At 33.7% G+C, this 22,341-nt stretch overlaps 2 protein-coding genes and 1 long non-coding RNA gene across 5 annotated transcripts in view; 1 reads left to right on the top strand and 2 right to left on the bottom strand.

The window, feature by feature from the left end:
• Positions 1 to 15,835, bottom strand: part of LOC148273834 (uncharacterized) — a 34,991-nt gene extending 19,156 nt beyond the window's left edge. The window contains exons 1-3 of one of the 3 annotated variants that reach the window (XM_088238111.1): positions 15,758 to 15,835; positions 14,043 to 14,432; positions 11,013 to 12,580 (exon numbers count right to left, since the gene is read on the bottom strand). In XM_088238111.1, the coding sequence (XP_088094237.1) occupies positions 11,352 to 12,580; positions 14,043 to 14,400 (1,587 nt within the window). In that variant the 5' untranslated portion in view covers positions 14,401 to 14,432; positions 15,758 to 15,835 and the 3' untranslated portion in view covers positions 11,013 to 11,351. Of the gene's footprint in view, positions 1 to 11,012; positions 12,581 to 13,112; positions 13,516 to 14,042; positions 14,433 to 15,757 lie in introns of those variants that run through there. The other 2 variants (XM_088238113.1, XM_088238110.1) reach the window with 2 other exon arrangements.
• On the bottom strand, positions 1,340 to 8,087 carry LOC148273836 (uncharacterized). Its single transcript, XM_088238115.1, has 3 exons — positions 8,024 to 8,087; positions 6,171 to 6,557; positions 1,340 to 4,445 (listed from the first exon to the last, which is right to left on the bottom strand). The coding sequence occupies exons 2-3, from the start codon at positions 6,523 to 6,525 to the stop codon at positions 3,037 to 3,039; spliced, it is 1,764 nt and encodes a 587-aa protein (XP_088094241.1). The 5' UTR covers positions 6,526 to 6,557; positions 8,024 to 8,087; the 3' UTR covers positions 1,340 to 3,036.
• On the top strand, positions 10,183 to 12,050 carry LOC148273835 (uncharacterized). Its single transcript, XR_015824457.1, has 2 exons — positions 10,183 to 10,452; positions 10,539 to 12,050. It is a non-coding gene; the product is annotated as an uncharacterized LOC148273835 (long non-coding RNA).
• Positions 15,836 to 22,341: the final 6,506 nt, after the last annotated feature.

The raw sequence follows: 22,341 nt of genomic DNA, 5'->3' as shown, positions 1-22,341 counted from the left end.
ATTAATGTTGATTTATGTTTCAAGCATTGTATTCAAAAAATAAATTTACACGCTAGATACAAATGATTTTTCGTGTGTCAATATAAATAATTCCTTTGACGTTACTACAAAGTTATGTCGTCACTTTTACTGACAACTGTCATTCTGATCATGATACATTTTAAGGACTATCGTTTGGAAATTACTAATTCATTCATTTGGCACAGTAAATAATTCTTTGTTTTGCACAGTTACTAATTCATTCATTTAGTCCAATTACCAATTTATTCGATTGAATTACTGCATTCAGACTATCATCCAATTGAATTTAGTAATTGAATGCATTCGGCTATTTTCATTCGAATGAATCATCGCTAGTCATGAGAATGTCTAGATTTCCATATTAGGTACCTTTTCAAAAATGTTATCCGTCTCTGTTGCAACCAATTTAGACAGCAATAACATTTTACGAATGTCCTAGAAGTCTCAAAAATCATTAATGAATATCATTCGTACGTCGGGAGTAATGTTGCAAAACGACACGTCAGTGGTTAATTTTTATTTAATTTATTCCGTATATTTACAGCTATTATATAAAAAAATAAGTAGAAATATATTATTTACAATACAAGAGTCAATTGAAAAAATCTACTGTTACATAATACATAAGAAAAGAATTGAAAAAATTGTATGTGTGGGACTTTTGTATTCATGTGTGTGTGTATGCATGTTTGTGGATGAATGAGAGGATGTGTGTGCGTGTATCAGGATGTGTGTGTGTTTGTATGAGAGGGTGTGTACGAGAGAGAAATGGTTCGTTACTATGACACAGAACCAGTGGTGGTTTTCTAAATCTTCTCTGTCCCCTGGGGGGTGGTTAATTTGAGGATTTTTATTTTTCGCATTCACCTAAGCTCCATTTAAGGCCACACTGATGATTAAACGCCAAACACACGTAAAACTTTATATGAAAATTTTCATTTGGACCATTATTGCGACCTATTACCCAATACACTTAATTAGGTTGAATTGATCAAACCGTACTCGTTTTTTCCCATTGTTTTTTTTAACAGTCTTTTACATTTGACAAACGTCTAAACAGTCATCAGAATGGTAATTTGATGAAGTAAAGAGTCGTCGCATTAAAAAATTAAATTCCCAAATAAGCAACTTTCTAGCGGGTAGAGAAGATTTAGAATACCACTCCTGAGTGTATATATAAAATTCCGCCAATGTGACCTAGACTGCTCTGTAAAGAGGTTTATATTCTTCAATTGTATAGAAGAGAAATGACTGTTTTTTTTTTTAAAATTAAAAACGTTGATAATAACTGTTTTTAAAAAAAAAACAAATAGTCTTAACTAGTAAAAGCATTTATAATATGTGAATGTCTTAATATAAACCAAAATCTTATTATCGTTAAATGATATATTTATTATCAACCTTATTTATATTTATTACCAACCAACTTTAGTTTAAAATTTAAAATATGTGTTTCAAACATTGAGTTAAGTCGCTAAGGTGGAAGTGTGGAAATGCTATAAACAAAGAGTGAGAAGACAGATAATTAATTTAAAGCATTGTTTTATACACGTAATTATATTCAACGCTGCGTTCTAACCAAAATATATTTAAACTCTCGTGATTTTATAACTGTGCTTCGTTAAAACATGTGTTTATTTATGAAGATCAAATGCAGAAATATAACTATTTATTATAAAACAATTTCTATATGATATGGTACTACCTATAGTGCTACATTCATTCAAAATTTCAAATGTCTTTTTTTACCTGTATCACGTAAATTTACTTAAATATCAAAAGTAATACACCCGTTTATCTGAAATCTTGATCAGAAATTTGAGTGGGAAACATGCATCTAATAATAACAAACGAAATTGACGAGAAGCGTATAGATCCCTTGGTGCCTACACTGCGCACACAGATAGGCATTTACTTTCATTCCCCAGGGAACAACCAAATGTGAACCAAACTTTTATACAGTTATGTACTAGGAAAAGGACAAATGACCCTGTAAACTGCATACGTAAAACAGAGACCATTCGAATTCGAGTATCGTCTATTGTATTGTTAACCTTAATAATAAGTTAAGGAATGCTATCTTTGTTTAGATTTTAATCGTTTACTTTTTGTGCTGTTACATGTTCACTTAAATGCCATAATTGCTAGTTCTTTGCTCGGTGTATTATTATCGTGTTTTTTTATATTGTTAACTTTATAAAATCATTCTTATGTTGCTGAAATTCCACTCCTCGATGCGCTTTGTAGCTGCAAGACATTTTGTGATGTTAGCTACCATATTATGTAAATGTTATCAACTTTCAAATATCGTAATTAAGTAAATGGGGTCTGGAATGTCAACCGTCCATGCGCTCAGTAGCTGCAAGACTTGTTGTAATCTAACTTCTATTTTTATAAATTTGTATTTTATTGCATTTTTAAAATACCACTTACGCTCTTAACTTTATTGTCAAATCAAATAAAAAAATGTAAATCGGGGCTAGATTTATTACTATCCATGGGCTCTGTAGTTGCTAGACGTGCTGTAATCTAGCTCCGGTAGATCATAATTATTATATATCATAATTGGAGACGAGGAAATAGAATCCCAACCGTCCATGCGCTCTGTAGCCGCAAGACGTACTGGGATATTTATTTATTGTACAGCGCCCTTGAGGTGATTTTCACAAAAAATGGCGCTATATAAATTATCCAAGCATATATATATACAAATCTATAGACACCTTAAACTTACATTTCAACACAAAATTAACAAAAACGTTACAAAAAATATTGAAAGAAAAAAAATAGTTTTAATTTTTGAAAGAACCAGAAAATTTGTTGATGAGGGATAAATGCAAAATCACCTACAACACAATCACCGAATCACCCACCAACTACCGCGCAGCACAATATCATATCAAACCACGACAAATTTCAAACAAATTCAGTATTTAAAAAACAAAGCTAAAACAATAATCCCGAGGAAAAGAATTAAATTACAAAGAATCATCAATAGGTACACTTCAGATTTAGTTAGATATTCATTTTTAGTATTTTCACAGTAAGAACTTTTTCACCAATATGATTTAATGAATGACGAAATAAATCCTCTTTTTTGTAAAACGTGTTTCCACAATGTAAGCATGAGAATAGTTTCTTTCTGACATTATGTGTTAACATGTGGCGTTTTAAAGAACGATTCCAGGAACATTTAAATTCGCACTCTGAGCATGAGAATGGTTTCTCACCAGTATGTATCAACATGTGTGATTGCAAATCTCTCTTATAGGAACATTTATATTTGCACCCTGAGCATGAAAATGGTTTCTCACCGGTATGAGTTAGCATGTGACTCTTTAAATTACTTTTAGAAGATAATTTAAATTGGCACTCTGGGCACGAGAAGAATGGTTTCTCACTGGCATGTGTTAACAAGTGGCGTTTTAGGGAACCATTCAAAGAACATTTAAATGGGCACTCTGAGCATGAGAATGGTTTCTCGCCGGTGTGAGTTAACATGTGTGATTTTAAAGAGCTTTTTTCTGAACATTTATAGTGACACTCTGAGCATGAGAATGGTTCCTCACCAGTATGATTTAACATGTGCCTTTTTAAATGACCTTTACAAGAAAATTTAAATTGACACTCTGAGCATGAGAATGGTTTCTCACCAGTATGAGTTAGCATGTGACTTTTTAAATTACTTTTATACGAACATTTAAATTGGCACTCTGAGCATGAAAATGGTTTCTCACCGGTATGAGATAACATGTGCCTTTTTAAATTACTTTTACAAGAAAATTTAAAATGACACTCTGAGCATGAGAATGGTTCCTCACCGGTATGAGTTAACATGTGTGATTTTAAATAACCTTTTACTGAACACTTGAATTGGCATTCTGAGCATGAGAATGGCTTCTCACTGGCGTGAGTTAACATGTGTGTTTTTAAATAGCTTTTTTCTGAACATTTATATTGGCACTCTGAGCATGAGAATGGTTTCTCACCGGTATGTGTTGACATGTGCCTTTTAAAATTACTTTTAGACGAACATTTAAATTGGCAATTTGAGCATGAGAATGGTTTCTCACCGGTATGAGTTAACATGTGCCTTTTTAAAATACTTTTATATGAAAATTGAAATTGGCACTCCGAGCATGAAAATGGTTTCTCCCCGGTATGAGTTAACATGTGCCTTTTTAAATGACTTTTAAAAGAAAATTTATATTGGCACTCTGAACATGAGAGTTGTTTTTCAGCGGTGTGAGATAATATATGTGATTCTAAACAGCTTTTTTCTGAGCATTTATATTGGCACTCTGAGCATGATAATGGTTTGTCACCGGTATTTGTTAATATATTGTGTGATTTTAAATTACTTTTCTTCGGACATTTATATTGACAATTTAAATGTTCCAAATGACCCTGGCTTGCTTGTGAACCTGAAACAAACAAAAATATATAATGGAATCGTAAAACCTATTAAAAAATATTCGTTGCAAATAGTATAGAGAAAATTTTCTTAAAAATACGACTCCCATAAAAATAATTCGTGGTATTTTTTTTCATTAAAAACTTACAACTTTATCATTTTTATAATTATAATTTATGAATTGGAAGACCTTGCAACAAACAACTTGATTATTCATAAGGACTTATGAAAAATGACGATATAATATATTTTTATTACATAAAATACTTGTGTATATGTTTGCGGTTAGAGTGTTGAGGAGCCTCTACACCAGTCGGAGCGTAGACAGAAGAAACAGCGTTAGATGTTGATACAATTATTTATTTCCCATTTAATTGTAAATTAAATATTTAATAAAAGTGACGTCGGACATAGTAACGTCCATAAGAGAGTACTGAAGAGATGTGTAGTGGTCCATAGAACGGGACCTCCTTTTATACGTTGGATTCCTTTGTTCCCTGGTCTCCCACTACGACGGAGGGAAGGTAATGTCCTCCAGGGCATTGGGCTGACGAACAATCAAATTTGCGTTATCAGCACTTAGGTCAGTGCTACTCGCCTGGATCGAGGCGAGTGTTGCGTGTATCGGTTTCACTTATGCGTGCTTTGGTGTGTCGCTGACCCGAGTTCGATGCTCCCCACAGTGTAAATTCCCTCCAAGCACAAGATATTGTCTCTTTTGGAAAGGAACAGCATTAAGATAACGAAATACTTAATGTAATAAAAAACGGTAATAAACGTGATTGGAAGAAATATATGAAATAAACAACAAAAAAAAATCAATAGTAAAATGCAAAAATGAATTATTACTTTAATTTCAACAGCATGTCTGGAACAATGATCTTAATTTTGCTAAACAACTGCATTATTAAATTACTTGTAAGTATCACATTTTCATATGGATGAATTTATATTGTACATTAATATGTGTGAGAATATTTATATTAATATCTATGTATTTGATTTCATAAGAGTCATGATTTAACACAGAGCATTTGAGCAAACCGGAAAATGAAAATAATGAAATGTACATTAATAAATAAAATAAAAATAGATTTAGAACTCGTAAAAAATGACTCCTAAATTATTACATATTTTAGTAAAGCACAGGAAGGTATGTTAGGAGGAATTTCATAATGTAAAAATTGAAAAAATATATATTTTACTAGATGTGCAAAAATGATTATGTTTCAACACATTAGATTATTTAGTTTTTTATAAGTGTTATATTACAGGGTATTAAATACAATTCTTTCACAACCACCGCCCACGAAGTGAAGACGACTTCAGGTTTCCCAAAGAAAGACTGACTGAAAACAACCAACATGTTTTAGAAACCCTTTAAAGAATTCAATTCGAATGGCTTACTGTAACTAGAAACGTCTACGCTTTTAGAATATATAAATAAATGTGAATATGGATTAATCACGTAGATACACAATATACATATTTTAAAAATCTGTCATACGAGAGAATGAATAATTAGAAAGAAAGAGTCAAGAGTATCGAATGTGACGGTAAGAACGTATATTGTCAGAGTCCTCCTCAACAAACTTCCATTGTGTAAATATTTTCGATGAGCGGCACGAATGTCTCTGACATCTGTTCCTACCTCATTTGATGTCAACATTCACGCAATTCTATAGTTCACAGACGAAATCTCAGGGCAGATAATGCGGAAGGTGGTATTACTTACTTGAGGCGATTTCACTGTGACGAGAGGAATCCAAACGTTGCTGTTTAATGTCAGGATGATCAATTTCCATCTCTGTGTAGATAATGGGTATTCTAGGCTGGTCAGTACTGGTCCCCGGTTCAGCCTTTACGGTAGCAACATCTGGCTCCTCAGTTTTGTAAGGCCATGACGTTTTTTTCCAAGTACGAAGAACATCTCCCTCTATATCGCCAGTCCCCGGTTCAGCCTTCACGGTAGCAACACCAGACTCCTCGGTTTTGTAAGCCCATGACGCCTTTTCCCCAGTATGAAGAACATCTACTTCTAGGTCGTCTGTCCCCGGTTCAGCCTTAATATTCACGAAAGCGATTTCCATAATTTTCACAATTGGTTCTGCAGATTTATATTCTGAAAATGATTAAAATCAGGCATTTAAAAAATAAAATCACAAACTACAAAATAAAGAAATAGTATTGCGTTATCTTTTCAAATTAAAAAAATTCACACATAATGTAATAAGATCCTGGAATGAGAAATATCGGTGGTTTTAAATTTTTTCTATATATATATATAAAGGATGTCTTAAAACCTACTTGAATTTTAGTTTTTTACTAAAACGCATACTGCAGTTGAATTTTGAGAGAGACTTTCTTTTGATGTAAAATATAGACACGGAGGTTACGTGTGGAACACAAAATTCGACAAATGCCCGCCTTGGCTTAGTTGGCAAACGTTATTGCTAATACTGTGAAAAAAATGAGAAATACTTGTGTATTACATAACTTGCGCCAAATCACATAGCAACAACTGAACTATTGTACCTTACGATAAAAATATTGAATCTGAAAAGGGGATAAAACATTAAAGGTCATAAGCCCTGTAAATGCATTAACTTCCGTATTTCTTTTTCTAAAATGTTCTCTATTTTTGTTATAAATGTATCTTCAGGTTTAAGACAAACAACGAAACGATTTGTACCATATTCTGCTAGTGAAACAGCGGCTGCGATGAACGTATATTCATCAATTTGTCCAAGAAGGAAGAACGGCGTTAAAAAAGGCGGGTTTTTCATGCAAAAAATACTTTGAATTGAACACGAAGCATACACGTGTTCTACGTGTTTTGAAGGATACACTAATAAAGCTCATTTTGCTCGCGCGCGCGTATCCGTGTAACTTTTAAAGGTGCGACTTCTGATAATACCCAAGTCACGGCCTCCCGAAGAAAAATGTATAATTAAATCGTTGATTTTTATAATATTATTCAGATAAACACGACATTCTACAGTTTCTGACTACGACAGATACCAGAACATCTTAATCAGAACATCTCCACCTAGAAAACATAACTCAATTATGCTTTTATATATATATATATTCTTTTTCTGTTGATTTAAATCATGCTCTTATTTTGTGTTATTTTTTTTTTAATACTTCTATATTTTACTATTATTTTGTTGGTTTTAATGATACCACTATTTTGTAAATTTGATTATGTGTGATTCTTGATTTGTATAATTTATATTTTAAAAATTATTTCTGATTATCTTTTTTGCATTGTATTCTTTGGAATTTGATTATTTATTACATTTACCTTTTTTTCTAGATTGTGATTCTATGTCATTATAATTTGATCTAATTAATTTTACTATGTATTTTTATTATTATTTATTGTGGCTTGACACAAGCATAGCCTAAAAAGCCTTAATAAGTTCATAAATATTTAAGTTTGTAATTTTGAATGAATAAATAAATAAATATATGTTTATGGATTTGGCACAACTTCGGTTACGTTGGCCCGCTACTCCCGCCCCGTAACGTTGGTAATATTTGATTCCCAGTAAAGTTTATAGGTAAAACTATTAAGAAAATTACCCGTAATTGTTTCTTTGTTGGTGGCGAGCGAATGTACACTTAACTGGGGATTATACGCTCGTTTAACACTGATAACCATACCTTAGGAAACGTCAGAAGTCAACACAAAATGGCGGCCACTGAGCGGGCGGTGTTGCTAGTCTAAAGGGTCTTATGTATCAAACGCTAAGAGTGTGACATATCAATACGTATACATTCCTATATTGATTTCTAGTTTTTTTTTTACGGTTCACGGTACAAGTACTTAAAATAGTCCTTTCTTCAATTCTTACATCTGTTGATTTTAGGGAAGCAACATTTCAATTTAGTAGAAGTTAAATTTATTTTCAGATGCATACATTTCCGCTCCTAGAGTAAAAGTGAGTCCGATCGGTCATATTTATCAGAAGGCACAGAGCTACTTTTGGTATAAGTTTTTCAAATTCAGATAGAGGTGTTTAATCAGAGCCTGTCTTATATTTTTTTGACAAATGAATATTTTACAAACTCTAATTGCATTGTCCTGTTCGAAATGTCTTCGAAATGACCGAATTTACATTTATGAAACATTGAAATATAATATAAAGACACTACACTCCATACAAATCCGAGCTATAAAATGGACTTGAACAAGCGAAACAAGTTGTACAGTAAAAAGAACGGACAGTTTACATCGGTCTTCCGTAAGTTCTATTCAATATGTCGCTCCTTTCCGCAAACGAGTCCCCTTTGTTTATCGTTTTACTAAACGCCCGACTAACTGAGCTAGACAAGAAATAACTTATGACTCATGACTAACTGATAACATATTAATAAGACGTTTTTTAAAGATTAAAATAGCTACGTAAAATATCATCATTATCATTCCATGTTCGCTCCCTAGCTGGAGAATATGGTATCCACAAAGAGCCTCCATGCATCTGTGTCGGCCGAGTCAGGTTATCGTCCCTAAGTTCTGACATAAACTGCCGTCGAACTGACAGCAGTGGACGTCCAGGACGTCGAGAACCTGATGCCTTGTAAAGTAGGCAAGCGTGGTTAAGGCTCTCAGGAGGGATTCGCAGTATATGGCCTAGCCAACCGTAACGCCTCAAAATTAAAACAAGTATTGATCAAGATAAGAACATTACTTACCGGTGAAAGGTTAAACCATCGCTTTTCCAGATCGATTTGTGCAATATCATAGCGAATATATAGCCATTTTAGTAATTGCGAGGAGAAAAGTGCCCGGGGAGGGCTCGCAACAGACTTAAGTCCGTTCCATCGAACATGTGCCAATTAGCTGCAGGTTGACGGATTATATTTCGAACGATCATGCTTACTATAGTTATATATCTAGTTATATACCTCAATGCTATTTTTATTTAATAAAAACACAAAATTAATAAATTGATATACACAGGTACATATTATACATACATCTTTATTTTCAAAATACGGTTAGTGTTAATTAAGTCAAAAAGCTTTTCTTTAATGTTTCCTTAAATAATCCGTAATTTATTTCTTGCCGTACATTTTGCGGAAAATTATTTAAAAACTTCCGTCCTTTGTAAGTATAATGATGTTTGGCCGTGGTAGTTTTAATTCTCTGTAGAGCGAGCCATCCTGTTCTTAACCTTCCCGTAATACGGTCCGATGGGAGGCTCTCCTTATGCACCTGGAGTATACAACACTTTCCGTAGATATCCTCCACTCTTAAAACAAATTAAATTAAATTCCTTGAACAGTTCAGTAGTTGAGAAGAAGGATGGTTTATACAGTATTATTTTGATATAAAAAATTGTAGAACTTTTAAGGGTCTAAGATGAGCGTTAAAAGCCCCCCCCCCCCATCCAACTATCGCATATTGAATGATAGACTGTACTAGAGTATAATAAACTCTTCAATTCATTCGTCGATAAGATACGAGTACCTCTAAGCTTTAAAAATATGTGGAATAATTTTCTTAGTCTTATGAAAGCGATATTTCTTAAAATGTATCTTTAATCCGAGATCTGGGTATTGACCAGCGTCTTGTTTTCTCTATACGAAATATATTTATATTTTTTTTATTTTTTTATTTTTTTTATTTAGTCTTTAATAGTACAAACATAATAATTGAATGTCTTAATATTAACTTATATCTAATTATAATTAAAACATATGCTAATTATTAACATTTCTAAACAATATACGTACACTTCTATAAAACCAACTCGAATAAGATTGCTTTTTAAAAACTAACTTATCTGCTAAACACATGTTTTTTTTAAACTTACATTTAAATGAAGCAATATTTTTTTGTTCTCTTATTTCTAACGGCATTTCTTTATAATGTAACTGTACAGCTCGGTGCATCGAGGAGTTCTGTGTATTTGTCTTCTTACGAAATGGCAGCCTTACTTAATTTTTATTTCTTGCTATCCGTGATCACACTGATTAGAAAAACCCTTTTAGTCAACTCTTTCGAGGTATAACCACTAATTATTTTGTAAACAAAAAACATTACATTAAAATATGTCAGTTGACAGATAGTCATATTTTTTGTTTGTTTCAGCATCAACTTTATCCTAGTGTATCTATTCTTTCTTAAAATTACTCTCATGGCCCTATTCTGCAGGACAGTAAGTTTATTTTTTCCCCTTCAGTTGCCAAAAACCAAATACTACTACAATAATTTACATGAGGCACAATAAATGAATTATATATCATCCTGCACGAATCTGCAGTACAAATTGGTACAAGTACTCGATCTCGCGGACGACCTACCAGATGGACAGACTTGGTAACACAAGCGACCGGCGCCCCTCTTCGGGAGGCCTCCAGAAGCGCTGAAGATAGAAGCGGATGGAGGCGGATCGTAACGACGTGCTTCTCATCTGCCAATGTGACCACGACTGCCTGTCAAGAGCAAACGACTAAGAAGAAGAAGGATTACTTAAAATTATTGTTTTATATCATTAAACCTAGTTTAAAAACAAAATTATTTGGTCTTAAAATAGTACAAACATTATAATATATAAATGTCGTAATATTAACTTAAATTTTATTATCATTTAACAATACATTGATTATTGGTATTACTTAACTATACACTCCTAAAACTTATATTTTATCACAAAATTAACAAAATGTATTTCAAAGTACAAAATAGTTTCAATTTTTGAAATAACCAGAAGATTTGTTGCTGATGAGAGTTCAAGCAAAATCACCTACAACACAATCACTTAACCACACACCAACCACCGCGCAGCACATTATCTTATCAAACCACGACAAATTTTAAACAAATTCACTGTATTACTAAATAAAGCTCCGAAGATAATTCGGAGGAATAGAAAAAAAAGCATTATCGACACTTCAGGTTTGGTTAGATATTCATCTTTGGTATTTTCACAGTAAGAACTTTTTCACCAATGTGATTTAATGAATGACGAATTAAATCCTCCTTTTTGAAAAACGTGTTTTTACAATCTGAGCATGAGAATAGTTTCTCTCTGACATTATGTGTTAACATGTGGCGTTTTAAAGAACCATTCCGGGAACATTTATATGCGCAATCTGAGCAAGAGAATCGTTTCTCACTGGTATGTATAAACATGTGTGATCGCAAGTCTCTCTTTTGGAAACATTTATATTGGCACTCTGAGCATGAAAATGGTTTCTCATCGGTATGAGTTAACATGTGACTTTTTAAATTACTTTTAGAAGATAATTTTAATTGACACATAGAGCATGAGAATGACTGTTTCTCACTGGCATGTGTTAACATGTGGCGTTTTAAAGAACAATTCCAGGAACATTTAAATTGGCATTCTGAGCATGAGAATAGTTTCTCTCTTGTGTGAGTTAACATGTGTGATTTCAAAGAGCTTTTTTCGGAACATATATATGGGCACTTTGAACATGAGAATGGTTTCTCACCGGTATGAGTTAGCATGTGTCTTTTTAAGTTACTTTTATGAGAAAATTTTAATTGGCAGTCTGAGCATGAGAATGGTTTCTCACCAGTATGAGTTAAAGTGTGCCTTTTTAAATTTCTTTTACGCGAAAATTTTAATTGGCACTCTGAACATGAGAATGGTTTCCAACCGGTATGTGAAGACATGTGTGATTGCAATTCTCTCTTTTGAGAACATTTGTATTGGCACTCTGAACATGAGAATGGTTTCTCACTGGTATGACTTAACATGTGAATTTTTAAATTACTTTTAAAAGAACATTTAAATTGGCACTCTGAGCATGAGAATGGTTTCTCACCTGTATGAGTAAACATGTGAAATTTCATACGGCTATTTTGGGAACATTTATATGGGCACTCTGAGCATGAGTATGGTTTCTCACCGGTATGAGTTAAGATGTGGCTTTTTAAATTACTTTTATACGAACATTTGAATTGGCACTCTGGGCATGAGAATGGTTTCTCACCGGCGTGAGATAACATGTGCGATTCGAATGAGCTTTTTTCTGAACATTCATATTGGCACTCTGAGCATGAGAATGGTTTGTCACCGGTGTTGTGTGATTTCAAATGACTATTTTCCGGACATGTAGATTGATACTTTAAATATTCAAAATATTTCTGGCTTGCTTGTGAACCTGAAACAAAAAAAAAGAATAACGAAATCGTAAAACCTCTACAAAAAGCCAATTAAGTAAGAAAAAATGAAAAGGTATGAAAAATTAAGTGTTTGTAGAATAATCAAGAGATTCATTGCAAATCGTATGAAGATTTTTACATTAAAAGTACGATTTCTATCAAAAGTGAAAAATAATTTACATTTCATTAAAAACTCATATTTTTGATGGTTTTTTGTTTTGTAATATGATTATTCCATAATCACCTCTCTTGGTAAGTCTTTATATGGATAAAAATAATTTAACTTTTTAATCAGTTAATTCATATCATCTTTAGAACTTACATAAACATTACCAACTGTTCGTCTTAATGTGTTACTCTCTAAACCGGTAGACGTAGAAAAGTCGGTAAGTGGTTTCATACATACCTATATTTAATAACATTTAGTCAATTGTTTATTTTTTAATTTATTTCAACAGAGAGAGAAAACGTTTTTGAGAAGGGAATATGGAAGTCTAGGCATTTACAGGGCTTATGACCTGTCATTGGCTGGTTTAAGTGGCCACTTTACACACTGTGTAACATTCACCATTCTGCCCATGTTTGAACATCCACATTTCCTCAACTCTTCCATCTGTTGACTTTTGTGAAGTGATTTCCTCTATGCGCAGCTGACAGAGAGTCCCTCAGGACTCTATAACAGCTGCGGGTGGATGGTGGGCTTAAGGGTCTCCCCTCAATGTAGATGGAAGAGTTGAGGAAATGTGGATGTTCAAACATGGACAGAATGGTGAATGTTACACCGTGTGTTAAGTGCTACTTACTACTTTCGATCATTTAGTTTTTTAAAACCGGAATTCTTTTGAAAGTTATATTACAAGGTATTAAATACAATTCTTCCACAACCATCCCTCAAGAAGTCGAGACGATTTCAGGTTTTCTACGGAAAGGCTGACTGAAAAACAACCAACATATTAGAAAAGAAAACGAACTTTAGAAAACGTTTAAAGTATTCAATGAGAAAGGCTAAATAAAGCCTTTACTTTTAGAATATGTAAGAAAATGTGAATATGGATTGATCGTATAGATTAAAAATATACATTTTTCAAAATCTGTCATATGAGAGAATTAATGATTAGATAGAAAATATTATTGTCATAATCAAACAAAAACCTGGGAAAACCTTAAATGTTTACTTAAATTTTATTTGCGACATAAAAAATGGGGAGTCAAAAGTATCGAATGTGACGGTAAGAACGTTTGTTGTCAGAGTACCATAGGAAAGTCATAACTCTTGACCGCGGGCTTATTGAAAACCCAGGGCTGTTACATCCACAAACTTCCATTATGTCAATATTTTCGATGGGCGGCACGAATATCTCTAAAATCTGCTCCTACCTCATTTGATGTCAACAATCATGCGATTCTATAGTTCACAGACGAAATCTCAGGGCAGATAATGCGGGAGGGAGTATTACTTACTTGAGGCGATTTCATTGTGACGAGAGGAATCCAAACGTTGCTGTTTAATGTCAGAATGATCAATTTCCATCTCTTTGAGGATAATATCACTGGTTATTTTAGGCTGGTCAGTGCTGGTCGCCGGTTCAGCCTTTACGGAAGCAACAGCTGGCTCCTCGCTTTTGTAAGGCCATGATGTTTTTTCCCAAGTATGGAAAGTATCTCCTTCTATATCGCCAGTACCCGGTTCAGCCTTCACGGTAGCAACACCGGACTCCTCGGTTTTGTAAGGCGATGACGCTTTTTCCCCAGCATGAAGATCATCTTCTAGATCGCCAGTCCCCGGTTCAGCCTTAATATTCACGAAAGCGATATCCATAGTTTTGACAATTGGTTCTGCAGATTTATATTCTGAAAATGATTGAAATCATGTCTTTAAAAATTAAATCACAAATTACAAAATAAAGAAAAAATGTAGCGTTCGTTATCTTTTTAAATAATAAAATTACACTTATAATGTAATAAGGAATAAGATGCTGGAATAAGGAATTTCAGTGGTTTGGAAAAATTTACTTTATGTATTTGTAAATATACTATTAAACTAAGTCACTATTTTTCTGTGTCGTAACATCAGAGCTAGGATTTTTCAAAGTTTTGTCATTTTAAAAATCTCTATCCGTGACGTCACATGCAAATTGAAAAGTTGGCTTCTCTGAAACCGGAAATCTATCAGAACACGACAGCTGAACGAAATTCTGCAGAGAGCAGCCAGCCATCGAAAAGTGACACTGACAAGATAATAGCACGTTAGTGCAAATAGTGAATAAACAAATTTACATAACAGTTGGAATGTTTTGACTTTGACAAATGATAAACAATGAATGCATTTGTTTTTTATGCTAAAAATAATAACCTCATTATGTATTTGACCAGTTTTAACTCTTAACCGGCGTCGTGATAAAAAAAAAACGTTACAGGCGTCCGAGCCCCGATGGACCTACCCTTTAAAAAAAAAATATTATGTTTGATTTTAATTTAGATTTTTGTTTACAATTACATGCTACATAACTTTCATGAATATTTTCCATATTTACACGAGTGAAATTCAAATATGTGATTGCGCAGCAGGATTATACGTCACGAAACGTAAATGTTTTGAAATTTAATATTAGGTGTTCACCGATGTTCCATTGCGATCGCGAATACGATAAACAACCATGGTGAGAAATTGTTATCACGTCGCCTATTAACACGTCGATAGTTATTTGTGATTGAGCTACTGGAACGGTCCGAGGACATCAATTTGTTGGAAAGATCTTCATGCGAAAAGAGGTACGGCCTCTGACTGAAATAATAATTATTTGGATTGACATAATATTACGTCAACCACCAATGCGATCCCAAATATTATAACTTGATAGCTTTATTCCTAAATAAAAAGAAAAGTATGCAACTGATGGATGTCTGTAGTTAAGGCGGCTGTCATCTGCCATACCTAGTACCTAGTAATGCACACGCGCCAAAGGCAAGGCGCGAGGAGCGGAAGAATTCGAGAATCCACCTCTAGCTAAGACGCCTCGGCGGCCCCACGCACGGAACTTCCGGCTTCGATTCCCGGTGAGATCGCAATAACTAAATATGTCTTTTCTCAAGTCTGGCGGTAATCAACCGATGAAATTGGAACGCTTGGCCTGTTGTGGTGCTTGCTACAAACCAAATATATATTTGTTACTTACTTTCTGGCGTTTTGTTTGTGAAATCTTCGTTTACTCGTCTAATACTATGACCTTAAGGATGAGGACGCGTACTGCTCGCACTTGACAGAAGGGTCACAGATAAAACGTAACGGGGTAGACAATCGACAACCAAACATAGAAATTATGGCTACAGGTTAATTATTAGTACTTGACTGGATTATTAGTTTTATTTCGCCCTTTATAGTTTCCGATAAAATTTGTTTGCTTGTTTAGCAAGTAAAGCGGGACATGCCTGACTGTCTCAGAATTCAACAAACACATTCTTGTTTTATTCAATTTAATTTATATTTTAAATTATTAAAAGAAAAAAAAAGCCCAGTAAATGTAGTTGAAACGTTGTTGAAATGCAATACTTTCGACAAATTTTAATGTGTGGGAAATCAATGTATGTCAGGGTTACGACTGACGAAATCAGGCGAGTGTAAATCTGAGTCACAAATGATTGATAAGATTAATAAAGAGTTTTAGAGATAATTTAGACATGTAGAACGAATGGACGACGAAAGAATGGTAAAACACGTATATATGGCAAAATAAGCTATTGCGTGATTTGAGGATGACCAAGGAAGACGTGGCATGATCAGATAAACCAAAATCTTAAGTCTGGTCATGTCGAAAGCACACAGAACCGAAAGGCAAGTATGGCAAGATGTATGAATGTGAAAGAAGCTAGAATTTTTTTCTTGCAACTGGCGGGAATCGAACCCGCGACGCCAATTTCACAGTTGGCCGTCTAACCAATTTGCGCCACGGTGCCTATCGGGGCACAATTTCACTCTTATGACACAATATTAAAGTATATGCTTCCGGGGCTAGAAATATTTGCCTTTGGGGCTGAAATTATAAAATATTTGCATTCGGGGCATAATTTCACTCTTTCGGGATAAAATTACAAAATATATGCCTTCGGGGTACAATTTCACTCTTTCGGGATAAAATTATTAAATATTTGCCTTTGTGGCTGAAATTATAAAATATTTGCCTTTGGGGCACAATTTCAGTCTTTTGGCAAAATTTTATAATGTTTGCCCTCTGGGCTTTTGAGTGTTTTTCTAATTAGGTTTCAAGACCCATAAGTTAAGGCTGAAGGAACCAGCAATGCTGACTTACGAGGGAACCTGTTGGACCAGAACAACACTCATTTACTTCTGCGGGGACGCAGAAGAGTCAGGTTGGCCGAACTATTAAGGGCATTTTGTAGCGCTGTGAACGCTAGGATCACGTGGTACTAGTTATCGTGCCTGCAGCGCCCCCAAGTGGCGACGAAGAGGAGTCACGAAGAAGGTGGTCACGTGGGAGATGCACTCACCGAGAGCAGGGTGAATATATGATGGTGCATTATCACAATAATACGGTTGAAATACCTAAGATTTCTATTTTAATAAAATACTTAATTATACCTCTAACAATTTTAGTAAAAAAATATTTTCAAAAAAGACAATGAAAAGTTCCAAAAGGTGATTTTTATAAACTGGGTCTATTTGGATTCACATCGTCACCCGTGTTATTTTTTTTGACCATCAGGTATTATGAATTAATGATCTTGTTTCCAAGAACATTTATATAACTTGTACATCTGTTTGTATTCTGTATGAATAAAAAAAATGAAAAAACAAAAAAAACTGCTGCAGTCAATAATTATTTTAAGGTATTTTTTTTATTATTGTTTGTGTCTATTTCATAACATCTCTAAAGTTTATTAATAAATAAACATTTTCTGTGAATAGAATTATTGTTTTATTTATATTTTTGCTTAACATTTGATACATTTAAACACATTGCAAACAATAAACAAAGCCATTATATTTTACGAATCTCCCATTACGGGGGGTAAAAAAGATTATAAAAAATAATGTTTTTATTGGGAAAGGTTTGGTTATTTGATAGAGTGGCGATGAGAGAAATTAAGACGAGATTTGATTATCTCGGAGGCTGTGAAAAATCTAGTTCCGCGTTCGCATGTATGAATAGACGGAAGCTGACCGTCTCTCCGCTAACTGAGAGGAAGCGGGAACATTCACCGAACGGAAACTTGAGATGAATCAGAAGATCGCGTCTTCCTGGTGCCTTATCGGATATGTGGTGTAGAAAGTTATTTCACCATGTGTTCCCATTTTTATTCCCCATCATGATAATATAATCCTAATTAAAACTAAATGAATTTAAAGCCCAAAAGAAAACTTAAATCTATTCTGAAAACGAGTAAATTGGAAGATATCTTAAAAAGCTTGAATGTTTTATGTACCTATGTTTATTTAATTAGAACATGGGAATAATCTTAGAACTAGTTACAAACATGAGAGAAAGAAAAATACTTACAGATCTTAACTAATGCAGCTCGTAATTGTTACTCTTCACTAATATCTTAATTCTAACACAATGGTGGTTTAACTTATGTGGGGAGATGACAGATGGGGGTCCGGATGCTGTGTTCAGACGAACACATGCTGGGCGATGTCCTGGGCGGAGATCTGCCATGGATAGAGCCTTGGGCGGCTCTCGGGATTCGGTCCCGTGGCGATGGTGACGGCGACACCCAGCCGGAAGACTGGCCGGCCGTGGGTTGGGCACACGCGCTGGCGGTGCGGGAAACAGGCGTTCCTTTGGAGGACGATGGATGTCCTGGATGTGGAGGGACCTTCACGGCTGGAAGGCGGCCTCCGATGACACTCGTGGAGTAGTCGGATTCCACGAGGTTTGCTACGTAGCACTGGCTACCCTGTACACTCACTGCACTTAAACTTCAACTTCCACGCTGCATCGTCTCCGCGATCGAGGGTACGATCGCGTGGACCCGACTCACTTCCCCGACGGTCGACCGACTCTTGATCGACTGTCCTTTCCGACAGTTTTCCGACTCTTCTCGTTCCAACTGTTTGGGGTGGTTTTATAACTCTCAAATTATGAGCTCTCTCCTTCTCCCTCTCACTCATCACTTCTATCAGTTGTCTCTTTCCAACACTAATTTATGACTACCTCGTAATATTAAAATTATGATGTTTAGCATATTATTTCTTATAAAACTAAATTATAAGTAACTTAGACTATTATGTAAAAATATTAAATACGTTTAAACTAATTCATTAAAAATAAACATACACTAAACATAGAAAACTAAATCATTTAACTAATTTATTTAGTTAAAGATTAGAAAGGAATCATTAATTATAACATTGGAAGTGATTCGCCTTCTAGTGTAGTGGTTGGCGCGTTTGCCTACCATACTTTAGGTTCGATTCCTGGCAGGGTGGATGTAAAATCCTTTTATACATATTATAAAATAATCGCTGATACGTTGCGATTGGCGCACTGGTGTAGTGCCTTATGTACCACGGGCGTGGATTAGAAAATGATGGCGAAAAATGTTGTAAGAGTTTAAGGTTATATGTGGCAAATTAGAATAATCGGCGCGCGTACGAATGAAGGTATATGAGTTTTGAAAAAGAAAGGTTTGTATGTATTACTGAGGAATTTATTATGCGTTTTATTTTGTTATTTTGATATAAGTTTTTAAAATACAAATATTATTTTAATGGCCATCGGTTCGCGAATTATTATTAAAAAGGTTATGTTTTTCCCCAGTGGAAAACATGGGTCAATATTTATTGTTAAAGTTATTATTTTCAATAGAAAGGGTTTTGGAATTCCGGGTAATTCGCCGCTCGGTCATTTGAATTTAACCCGCGGTCGTAATTGACATTAACAATGGACGAAATATTTGTAAATACCTAGTAACGGCTCGGGTAAATGGGGATTTATTTTAATGTATTTATTTGTAGAGGCGGTAATTAAAATGGGGTTCTTTTCGGAATTGGCTAGCATGAACTAAAAGTTTATATTTAAATGCATTATTGCTGAGAAACCCCAGATTAGAGAACAATAAAATGTATTTTTTTTTATTTGAAAATTTATTTATAAACCCTTACGGATTATTACATTCATATTACATAAAATAATATATACATTTTTCATTTATACTCTGTTGTTCAAGATAATATTTTTTACATCTTTTGAAAAGTTTGTCTGAGTCTTTTGTTTAGTTTTGTCTGGTAGTTTATTGTATAATTTCAGTCCCTGGTTCATTAGTCTTGATTGTCCTTGTCTTGTTTTAGAAAGTTGGATATGGTATTCGTTTGATATTCTCGTATTATGGTCCATGCTGACTACAATTTTTTACTAGTTTTAGTTCTTCGTCTACAATTACATAAGTGGCTAATTTATGGATAAATTTTAATGATTCTAGTTGAAAGAGTTCAGTTATATTTAATTGTTTAGTTTGTTTAAAAAGTTCTCTAGTTGCAGTTAAATAGGGAAGGTCATATACTAACTTTAATATTTTATTTTGTTGACTTTGTAGTCTGTTTATGTCATTTTGATATCCTGCTCCCCATAATAGTTGCGTATAACATATTTTAGTTTTTACATAGGCTTCATACATTAGAATTTTTTCCGTTTTTGGAATAAAATTTTTGATTTTTAAAAAAAGACTCGATAATGTCGCCACTTTGCTAATTAAATTGTTGATATGAATTGTCCATGTTAGTTGTCTGTCTATTGTTAGTCCTAAGTATTTAACATGTTCAATTTCGGATTGGAAAGTTATTTTTAAATTCGTATTGAAATATTATTGCCGCGTTTTTTCCCAATACAAACAAAGGTTGATTTAAAAATTTAAAACGAAAATACCTGCTTTTTTTTACGGGAACAAAATATTTAATGCACGAATATTTTAAACATGTATGTTAAGCTCGTATCAATAGGTCTTAAATATCACAGACGAATGTCATTCGAAGTACTGTTACAGAACGTCAGTGGTAAATTTATATTTAATTTATTTGGGATTTTTACAACTATCACACAAAATAAGTAGAAATGTATTGACAATTTGAAAAATCCACTGTTAGCCCTTTCACTACCAGCGTCATTCCTCAGGTACACGAAGAATAATTTTAATATCTCCTTATTTTTTAAACCAACATGCTCCATTTTTGTACACATCTAGTCAAAGATATACTCTACATGAAAAAATATAGTTTCTATTTTGGTAGTCCACGCTTGTTCTGTCATTTGGGTTTTAAAACGATGGTTTTGGCGATTCAAATTGGCTTGCGTCACAAGGATTTAAACTTTTTTATTGGCTTAGCTGTTGTATAAACGACATTCTAGTCAATTAGATAAGAAATCCAAGGTCTTGGTAGAATTTCGTGCGGAAATTGCCAAGGCGCTTATTTGACAAACGCCTACCTACCTTGATTGACAACTAACAGAGGTGTAAGCTGTACATCAAAGGTCACTGATCTAATGCCAGAAGTGTGGTGTGGCTCTTGGTCTTTTCCAAAATAGAAATCGTTTTGTAAAATTCCTTAATTGATAATTTATTTTTTTTAAACTTATGGATGTTTAATTTTTGATTAATTTTGTAATGCAAATGTAAGATAAGAATTTATTTTGTAGTTTTCTTTTTATATAAAATATGAAATAATGATAAATGCATTTGGTACTGTGTTCCTTTATTTTACACCAATGTCATTCCTCAAGTACATGATTTTTTTGTAAACTACAGAACGTTTCTTATTTTTCGTTTTTGTAAAAATATGATAATAAATCATAGAATCCATAAATGCAAAAAAAAAAAAAAAAATTACTGGCTAGTATCACTCTGGTAATGAAAGGTTTAATCTAATAATACATAATATGTAAGAAAAGAGCTTACAAACTTATATGTGTGCGACGTTTGTATTCATGTGCGTGTATATGAATGTGAGTGAATTAATGAGGGTGGTTATGCAAACATACACAAATGTAAGGAGAGAGAGAGAGAGAGAGATATGGTTGGTTGCTATGACACAGAACTACTACCAGAGTGTAAATATAAAATTTCGCATGTATAGGTTTACTCTAATAGTTATATTATTAACAATATGTTGAGTTTGTCCAAATTTTTGTAGACATGGACTGGATTGAACTTCCTGGGGAGCTGTTAATATTAATATATTACAACAGAGATGAAAAACATTATTAAAAGGGTAATATTATAGAAGTCTAGGCATCCACAGAGCTTATGACCTGTCCTTGTCTACAAAAATCCACCTGGTCCATGAAGAAGTATAGAAATTTAGAAAAATCAATTTTTCAGGCGTTGCCTAATGTAGGTGAAATAATTAAATTAGATGAATCTCACGCGCGTAAATAAAGGTTTCAGCTGTTTGACTTCTCAAACATCAACAGATGAAAGAGTTGAGGAATATAGATGTTTAAATATGGGCAGAATTGTGAATGTTAAACAGAGCGTTAAGTGGCCACTTACACCAGCTAATGACAGGTCATAAGCCTTATCTATAATGTCCTTCATCTTTATTGTAATATGTTAATAGTTATATTATTAACATGGTGAAAAGTATCAAGCCACAGTTTAGTGTATATACTGGGCACCTCACTGGAACTTAAAATAGCGTAACAAACTAGACACAATGGTATCATTTCTTTAGGGTATTTTAATTTGTGCAAAGTTAGTTTTGCATTAGAAAAATTGGTAAAAACAATAATCAATGAAAGTCGGTTTT

Source organism: Micrasema longulum, unplaced genomic scaffold (genome assembly GCF_059751315.1).
Source record: "Micrasema longulum isolate JH-2025_06_02 unplaced genomic scaffold, ASM5975131v1 h1tg001828l, whole genome shotgun sequence".
NCBI classification, from domain to species: Eukaryota; Metazoa; Arthropoda; class Insecta; order Trichoptera; family Brachycentridae; genus Micrasema; species Micrasema longulum.
The sequence above is the reverse complement of the archived record's forward strand: the minus strand, read 5'-3'. Positions and strand labels throughout refer to the sequence as shown.

Excerpts from the sequence above, each read along its gene's own strand:
- LOC148273836 (XM_088238115.1), bottom strand. The coding sequence starts at position 6,525 with ATGGAAATCGCTTTCGTGAATATTAAGGCTGAACCGGGGACAGACGAC. Across the intron at positions 4,446-6,170 it reads TCACAGTGAAATCGCCTCAA|GTTCACAAGCAAGCCAGGGT; the intron begins GTAAGTAATACC and ends TGTTTGTTTCAG.